Raw genomic sequence first — 9,860 nt, 5'->3', positions numbered from 1 at the left:
AATTGGCCCTAGTGTGTGAATGTGAGTGTGAATGTTGTCTGTCTATCTGTGTTGGCCCTGTGATGAGGTGGCGACTTGTCCGGGGTGTACCTGAGATAGGCACCAGCGACCCCAAAAGGGAATAAGCGGTAGAAAATGGATGGAATATAAATGTGTATATATATATATATATATATATATATATATATATATATATATATATATGAAATACCTGACTTGGTGAATTTCATTTTTTTTTTCATTTTTATTTATCTCATTCATTGATGTGCATTTAGAACGATAAATAATTATATCACAATTATACCATTTAAATTCACACAATTCCTGAGAAGGAGCAGGATGAAGAAAATCTTATAATTTCCTGCCCCCTTTGACATAATACATTATCTTACTTCATGAATATCATTTAAGTTGACACATACATCCAAATGTAATGAAACAACCAAAAACAAAAAACACAACAAGTGCAAAACTTCATAAAGTATAAACCAAACCAAGAAAATAATAGTAATAATATAATATACACCTCACGGAATGATACAGAGCAAATACAAAACCAGACAAAAAATAAGTAAAATAATAAATAAAAACACTTATGGCTGTCCATATGATCTTATCGTTCTATCTTTATATATTTTTTTCAATTGGAATATATTTTATACAGTTTTTTATCTCTAGCTGTAAATATATTCCTCCCCTCTTAACCACGCCCCCCGCCCCACCCCCCACCTCCCAAGATCTGAGGTTTCAAGGTTGGCAAGTATTTTATTTTACCTGAAATTTCCAGCGAGGCCGGATTTTGGATGCTGGCTGGTCGGACCTATTCTATTTTATTCTATTCTATTCTATTCTATTGTAGAGAATGTGATTCACGCTCTTCCGGGTCTACGTCACAAGATCCTCTACCCTCTTCCGCCGCCTCCTCCTCCCCCTCCTGTCTCCATCCTCCATCCCTCCTCTCCCCATCGCTCCAGCCGGTGCTCCGTGCGCCACAGCGCGGACATGGTGGACTCTCCCGGCGAGGCCACGACGGCGACGACGACGACGACGAAGAGGAAGCCCTTCACCGTGCCGGAGATCCCGCCTCTAGACCGGTGTGACTTCAGCCGGGCTCGGATCCGAGCCAGCGTGCGGTGGCTGCTGTGCAAGTCTTACGGACGCGCAGGTAAAAACGCCTCCACGTTCACTTCTCCAGGGTGGATGGGTGTGGCCCTCCATCTCCACTGTGTTGTTGGAGGTTTACTCCTTATCACCGTCCTCCTCTGGCATGCTAAACATGGCCTTTTTATGCTTTTTTTCCCCCCACATGCTTAAGCTAATTATTGCCCCTGCGTGGGGATAATTGCCTGCGGTGCAACAAAAGACACATTTGCTGCAAAGTGCTGCTGTGCGGCATGGAAGTGGGTGACCCCGTTGGATGCTGGCTACATAATATTTGTGTCACTGGTACAAGGTGACTTGTATTTTTTTTTTTTTTAAGTCATCTAATCTAAACAAAGGCAGTAAAAGTGCAACGTTGCATATTGTCTTTTGATTGGCCTTTGTGTAGTTGCTGGGTGACGTCACTCCACAATGACTAATCGACGACTTCCCCGCCTTCCGCCCGAATACAGCTGGGATAGGCTCCAGCACACTCCCCCGCAAGCGGTAGAAATGGATGGATGGATGGATTGATGGAGAGACAGCGCAAAGGCTTCTGGGTTGTTTTTTTTTTGTGTGTCTGGGATTGTTTTTGTGCGAATGTTGCGCATTTGGCCGTAAAACTCTCCCTTTTTGTGAACCTATTTAAGTCTGGTACAAACTGCTGTGTTTTGTATTTTTTAAATAAGGGGTTTTATTTAGGGCTTCACGGTGGAAGAGGGGTTAGTGCATCTGCCTCACAATACGAAGTTCCTGCAGTCCTGGGTTCAAATCCAGGCTCGGGATCTTTCTGTGTGGAGTTTGCATGTTCTCCCCGTGAATGCGTGGGTTCCCTCCGGGTACTCCGGCTTCCTCCCACTTCCAAAGACATGCACCTGGGGATAGGTTGATTGGCAACACTAAATTGGCCCTAGTGTGTGAATGTGAGTGTGAATGTTGTCTGTCTATCTGTGTTGGCCCTGCGATGAGGTGGCGACTTGTCCATCGATCCATTTTTTTCCATCCATTTTCTACCGCTTATTCCCTTTTGGGGTCAAGGGGGGCGCTGGCGCCTATCTCAGCTACAATCGGGCGGAAGGCGGGGTACACCCTGGACAAGTCGCCACCTCATCACAGGGCCAACACAGATAGACAGACAACATTCACACACTAGGGCCAATTTAGTGTTGCCAATCAACCTATCCCCAGGTGCATGTCTTTGGAAGTGGGAGGAAGCCGGAGTACCCTGAGGGAACCCACGCATTCACGGGGAGGACATGCAAACTCCACACAGAAAGATCCCGAGCCTGGATTTGAACCCAGGATTGCAGGACCTTCATATTGTAAGGCAGACGCACTAACCCCTCTGCCACCGTGAAGCCCTGACTAGAAATAGTGAATCGATTATTTTTTTTTTTTTTCTTCTTAAAAAACAAAAAAAACCTAATCGATGACTTTATTAGGTACATGTCGTCCAATGCTTTTGGAATACTACAGCGGTGTCCAGAGTGCGGCCCGCTGGTATTTTTTTTTAAAGGCCTACTGAAACCCACTACTACCGACCACGTAGTCTGATAGTTTATATATCAATGATGAAATATTAACATTGCAACACAGGCCAATACGGCCTTTTTAGTTTACTAAATTACAATTTTAAATTTTCCGGGAGTTTCGTCTTGAAAACGTTGTGTAATGATGACGTGTACGCAAGTAGTCACGGGTTTTTAGGAAGAATGAGCGCTGCGCACACACACAGCTAAAAGTCGTCTGCTTTAACGGCATAATTACACAGTATTTTGGACATCTGTGTTGCTGCATCTTTAGCAATTTGTTCAATTAATATTGGAGTAGAAAGATGGAGTTGGGAAACTTTAGCCTTTAGCCCAGGGGTGCCCATTACGTCGATCGCGAGCTACCAGTCGACCGCGGGGGGTGTGTCAGTCGATCTCGAGCCAGGCTTTTAAAAAAAATAGACCTAAAAATTAGTGATCATCAATCTTCACCAAGATGTCACTTAAATGACATTCACGGTACCGGAGGGTCTTGTGAGATGACGCTGGCTGCTGCAAGATCATTATTATTAAAATATGACCGAGAGGAAGGCGAGAAACACTTTTTATTTCAACAGACTCTCGCGCCGTACCTTCCGTCAAAACTCTAAAGGCCGACTGCACATTTCCTATCTTCACAATAAAAGCCCTGCTTCATGCTGCCTGGGCTAACTAAATACAGAGTCTGGGAAAACTGGCGTGCACAAGTGATCCCTCAGAAAGCTGGCGTGCACATCACTTGTGCACGCCAGCTTTCTGAGACTCTTATTTTGTTAGCGCAGGCAGCATGAAGCAGGGCTTTTATTGTGAAGATAGGAAATGTGCAGTCGGCCTTTAGAGTTTTGACGGAAGGGACGGCGCGAAAGTCTGTTGAAATAAAAAGTGTTTCTCGGTTTCCTCTCTGTCCTTTTTTCATAATAATGAACTGGCAGCAGCCAGCGTCATCTCACAAGACCCTCGGGTGCCGTGAATGTCAATCAAGCAAGCTACGGAATTTGCCGCCAATGTTTTTCTTGTAAAGTGTATGGAAGCTGGATGAATTAGATGCCAAAAACCAACCACTTTCATGTGGTATTGTACAGAAAGGACAACTTTTTTTCTCCTCCTTTTGAAAATGTGGGCGTTATCATCATTACTGTCTGATTCCAATCAATGCAAGTCATCAGAATCAGGTAATACACCAACTTATATTCTTGTCTTTGTGAAAGAAAAACATCTATATGTGTTACACATGCTTGTATTATCATTAAACACATTTAACTTGTTTACAAAAATGTCTCTTTCATAAATAAATAAATATAAATGATATATATAAATGAGGTAGATCCCCTCGAGTTGGTCAATTGAAAAGTAGCTCGCCTGCAGAAAAAGTGTGGGCACCCCTGCTTTAGCCACACAAACACACGGTGATTCCTTGTTTAAAATTCCTGGAGGTGAAACTTTCCTATGGATCAGAGCTCGGTCAAGCCAACATGGATCCCGACCACATGTCAACCAGCAGGTTTCGGTGAGAAAATTGTGGTTAAAAAGTCAGTTCTTACCGGAGAAAAGCTGAGCTTGTGCCGTCCATACAGCTGCCGTCAACTCCCCTGAGACACCGCGTCAACACACTCTTCCAAATATCAGGTATTATTTAACTCACTAAAACACCAGCAACACAATAGAAAGATAAGGGATTTCCCAGAATTATCCTAGTAAATGTGTCTAAAAACATCGGAATCAGTCCCAATGCAATCGTGTTTTTTTATTTTTGACTTTTTTTTTTTTTTTCCAGTCCGTCGCTATCAATATCCTCAAACACAAATCTTTTATCCTCGCTCAAATTAATGGGGAAATTGTCGCTTTCTCGGTCCAAATGGCACTTTTTGTTGGAGGCTCTCATTAAAAACAATGTGAATATGTGAGGAGCCATCAAACATGTGACGTCATCGTCTGCGACTTCCGGTTGAGGCAGGGCTTTTCTCTTAGCACCGAAAGTTGCGAACTTTATCATGGATGTTCTCTACTAAATCCTTTCAGCAAAAATATGGCAATATGGCGAAATGATCAAGTATGACACATAGAATGGACCTGCTATCCCCGTTTAAATAAGAAAATCTCATATCAGTAGGCCTTACCTGTTGTATAATAGAATAAAGCAATAAGTACTTAATAATGACTAATTAATAAGACAATATTTTACTAATTTGCATGTTAATAGGCAACTAATTCATGGTGAGTATGTGTTCCCCATACTAAAGTGTTACCAAATATTTTTGTAAGAAAGTATTTATTAATATAATATCAGGCATGATCAGATGATATTAAAGTTTAAAAGATATGCATTTTTTTTGGGACAAAATTGAAAGAATTTAGTAAAATAATTTACCGTATTCTTCGGACCATACAAGGCCCACTGCTTATGAGTGGATCTATTCATGTGTATTTTCACACAAAAGGCGCATACAAGGGGTCACACTATAATTTTTTTTTCTTCATTTTAAACACTTTCTTTGTGGTGTACATCAGTGGTTCTCAAATGGGGGTACGTGTACCCCTGGGGGTACTTGAAGGTATGCCAAGGGGTATGTGAGATTTTTTAAAAATATTCTAAAAATAGCAACACTTCAAAAATCCTTTATAAATATATTTATTGATTAATACTTCAACAAAATATGAATGTAAGTTCATAAACCGTGAAAAGAAATGCAACAATGCAATATTCAGTGTTGACAGCTAGATTTTTTGGCACATTTTCCATAAATATTGATGTTAAAGATTGTTTTTTTTGTGAAGAAATGTTTAGAATTAAGTTCATGAATCCAGATGGATCTCTATTACAATCCCCAAAGAGGGCACTTTAAATTGATGATTACTTCTAAGTGTAGAAATCTTTATTTATAATTGAATCAACAGGTTTTTAGTGATTTTTATATCTTTTTTCCAAATAGTTCAAGAAAGACCACTACAAATGAGCAATATTTTGCACTGTTATACAATTTAATAAATCAGAAACTGATGACATAGTGCTGTATTTTACTTGATGTCTTTTTTTTTTTTCAACCAAAAATGCTTTGCTCTGATTAGGGGTTACTTGAATTAAAAAAAATGTTCGCAGGGGGTACATCACTGAAAAAAGGTTGAGAACCGATGGTCAACATAACATGTAATGGTTATTTGGTCAAAAAGTTGCATGGATGATGTTTTACAGACCATCTTCAAGCCGATTTCTGACCGTCTTTTCAGTATGCGCTGTTTAGCATGCGGTCTTATTTACGTGCCTCCACTTCAATAGCATCTTCTCCCCATCATCGTTCTTGTACCGATAGTTTTAAGCCCTTCCATGGATATCTTAGAACTTTACGCAACTTTATATTAGAAATAGCAACAAAGAAGGAGCTTATTGACAATTTGTAATCACAACATTAACAATATATACATACTATGCATGCCCTGTGATGAGGTGGCAACTTGTCCAGGGTGTACCCCGCCTTCCGCCCGATTGTAGCTGAGATAGGCGCCAGCGCCCCCCGCAACCCCAAAAAGGGAATAAGCGGTAGTAAATGGATGGATGGATGTAAATATAAATAAAAGCTTGTTGTGGAAAATTAGTTGGAATTTCACAAGAAAAAGGTCACAATTTCACAAGAAAAAGTTACAATTTTGACAGTATTATAATACAATTTAATATAATTTTACTCAACACAAGTACAAATTTTACAAGAAAAACTGAACATTTGTGCAATATTATTATAAAAGTTGGAATTTTACTCAATAACAGTCACGAGTTTACCAGAAAAGTTTAACATTTTGGCATATTTACTCCACCAAAGTCACAGTTTTATAAGAAAGCTTAAAAATTTTGTCAACAGTATTATAATTTTCGAAATTTTGCTTGGAAAAATCCTGACAAAAGTCATAATTTTGCTAAAAAATGTTCACTATTTTACAAGAACAACAAATAAATTGGCAATATTTTGATTAAATTCAGAATTCGATATGACAAATGTCACCATTTTGCACAAAAAAGTAATAATTTAACATAATTTTTTTTTTTAATTTTAAGAGGAAAGTAATGCAATATTACAGAAACAGAAAGAATATGAGAAATTGTTCCCAATTTTTTAAGAAAAAAGTCGTCACATTATGAGAAAAAGTTAATTTATTTGTTTTTTTGAATGTTTTGTTTTTAGTTGGTTGGTAATCAGTATGTCTCGATATAGATATTTATTCGATTTTTTTATATTAATTTTTGCCAAAGGGGGTTGCATTTAAATTTCTTACACATACTTGTCATTACATATATTGGCTAGAGGGGGAGCACTTCAAATTTTCACACACACTTGTTATTTCATATGTTTACCAGAGGGGGAGCACTTCAAATGTTTACACACAGTTATTTCACATGTTGACCAGAGGGGGAGCAGTTCAAATGTTTACACACACTTGTTATTACATATGTTGACCAGAGGGGGAGCACTTCAAATGTTTACACAGTTATTTCATATGTTGACCAGAGGGGGAGCAGTTCAAATGTTTGCACACACTTGTTATTACATATGTTGACCAGAGGGGGAGCACTTCAAATGTTTACACAGTTATTTCATATGTTGACCAGAGGGGGAGCAGTTCAAATGTTTACACACACACTTATTATTACATATATTGGCTAGAGGGGGAGCACTTCAAATTTTTACACACACTTGTTATTTCATATGTTTACCAGAGGGGGAGCACTTTTAAAACAGACACACAGTCAATTGGAAAAATCCCTCCTTTTTGGGACCACCCTATTTTTGATAGATTTCACCACCAGGGCTGCAAATGAGACATTCTCTCTCAGATGCAATGGTTTTTTGTATTGGGACCATGATTTATGTCCTAACTTGTTCACACCTCCTCATATGGAAGATACTTTTCCTTGTTGATCTCTCAAGAAAGGTATAAATACAAGAACACCACGCACACACACTCACTTACACACACACACACACACACACACACACACACACACACACACACACACACACCGAGCTGAAGCTTATTCAAGATGAGGCTTACTCAACCAGACAAGGCCAAGTGATCAAATGAAGACTTCTCTAACCCTTTTATTTACCATCATTTCATTTGATATCTAGTTAGAGGTGGTTAAGGGGGGCGTGGTTAAGAGGGGAGTATAGTATAATTCACCTACTCGAGTATTTCATATACATTTCATATATATATTATATATATATATACATATATATATATATATATATATATATGTATATATATATATAATATATATATGTATGTATATATATGTATGTATGAAATACTTGACCTTCAGTGAATTCTAGCTATACAGTTATTTTATTTTATATATAAATAAAATAAATACTTGAATTTCAGACGGCACCTATCAAATACACAGTAATAAAAACACAGTTGTTCTACTAACTTTACTGTGCTTGCTGGTTACTAAAAAAAAACCCAACAACACTTACCTTTCACTATTTGAGTAACCTTTGTTCTGCCATTTGCGTCTTGGCGAGAGTGACTTGCCGTCAGGTGCGCAACACCACGTAAATCGTTGGCCAATCCAAAAGCAACCCCATAACGCTATAGCCAACATTCACCAGGAGATGGCAACAGACAACATAGAATCACTCTATTACAGACGGCGTCGCCATGGCTGTAACTTCCTCGTTCTTCTGCTTCGTCTCCTTGTGTGTGCATTTTTTTATTCAAATCCGTAGATGTTTTACCGTGATTGGGCAGGCAAGCTGTTTATATAGTGAAAAAGCGGGCGTGAAAACAGGCTGTCCCCACTCAGGTCCACATGGATCTCGAGGGGGCATGGCCACCAGCTCCGCTGAATTTCGGGAGATATTTGGGAGAATATTTCTTCCGGGAGGTTTTCGGGAGAGGCGATACATTTCGGGAGTCTCCTTGAAAATCGGGGAGGGTTGGCAAGGAGAAGCATGGAGAAACTAGCAGGCAACTTGCAAATAGGGAAACGTTGCACAGATGATAGCAGTGTAAACAGAGTTCACCTGAAAACAGAGGAGGTTCTGGTCTAAATAAACTTTCCTACCTGGAAAACATGGGTTGGATGTCCACCCAAAGATATGTTGTCCGTGCACAAACTCTTTGATCCATAACTTTTGGTGGCACAGGGGTTAGTGTTTGTGCCTCACAATTTGAAGGTCCTGAGTTCAAACCTAGACCCGGGATCTTTCTGTTTGGAGTTTGCATGTTCTCCCCGTGACTGCGTGTGTTCCCTCTGGGTATTCCGACTTCCTCCCACCTCCAAAGACATGCACCTGGGGATAGGTTGATTGAAAACACTAAAAATGTGAGTGTGAATGTTGTCTGTCTATCTGTGTTGGCCTTGCGATGGGGTGGCGACTTGTCCAGGGTGTACACCACTTTCTGCCCGAATGCAGCCCCCCGTGACCCCGAACGGGACAAAGTAGTAGAAAATGGATGGATGGATGGATGTGTTCCCCATGTTCATGTTGGTATTATTGGTTGCACCTGTGTCTTGATCTGGCCCAGCTTTCCTCCAATCCACTCTCGCCTTCCTCTTCTTGTGTTTAGTCCAGGTGGATTTAGTTATCTTCAATCTATTTAGTCCTTTGTTTGCTGTCTTGTGTCTGTCCAACCTTTACACGTCAGACTCGTCTTTTGTGCTCAATCCCTGTTTCAACTTTAAATATTGTTTCTTATCCTTTAGCCTCCACATTTTGGTCTGATTGAGTCCGCCAACCTTGAACATTCTGAGCGTGAACTATTAAAATAATCCTTCTCATTCTGATTATGACCCTGCCTATCTTAGTTCAACTTCCAACACTGTTCTTAATACTCTGTCTCACACTTCCTGGGATGACTGACGTTTCTGACCTTGGTGAATCTTGGATGAGCTTTTTAACCTCCTGGATTCTGATTTAGAGTTAGATCCTTCTTGTGTCCCGACCACTTTGACCAATAGATGGCACTCCCCTTATTTGTCCTCTTCCCATGAGTTGACTTCTGACACTTACTTGGGCAATTGTTTGACCATGTACTCTGGCCCACCATGTAGTGGTCAATGAAGTCACCCAAGTAGGCGCATGGTCTGTCTAAACCTGTCAATCTCATAAGCTTCTTCTTTGGTCAAATTTTGTTCACCTGGTCCTAAGGCCTGCAGTGTAGCTTCTCCCCGTTTGCGTCCCCTTTTAGTTTATA

The 9,860-nt window shown here is 40.1% G+C and overlaps 1 protein-coding gene across 5 annotated transcripts in view; it reads left to right on the top strand.

The window, feature by feature from the left end:
- Nucleotides 1-870: 870 nt before the first annotated feature.
- Nucleotides 871-9,860, top strand: part of LOC133538695 (calmodulin-regulated spectrin-associated protein 3-like) — a 69,570-nt gene continuing 60,580 nt past the window's right edge. For all 5 annotated transcript variants that reach the window (XM_061880411.1, XM_061880409.1, XM_061880410.1 and 2 more), the window contains exon 1: nucleotides 871-1,165. In XM_061880411.1, coding sequence (XP_061736395.1) covers nucleotides 1,003-1,165 — 163 coding nt within the window. In that variant the 5' untranslated portion in view covers nucleotides 871-1,002. The remainder of the gene's footprint in view (nucleotides 1,166-9,860) is intronic.

This window comes from Nerophis ophidion, linkage group LG20 (assembly GCF_033978795.1).
Source record: "Nerophis ophidion isolate RoL-2023_Sa linkage group LG20, RoL_Noph_v1.0, whole genome shotgun sequence".
NCBI classification, from domain to species: domain Eukaryota; kingdom Metazoa; phylum Chordata; class Actinopteri; order Syngnathiformes; family Syngnathidae; genus Nerophis; species Nerophis ophidion.
Note: the sequence above shows the minus strand (reverse complement) of the source record. Positions and strands in the feature narration are given on the sequence as shown.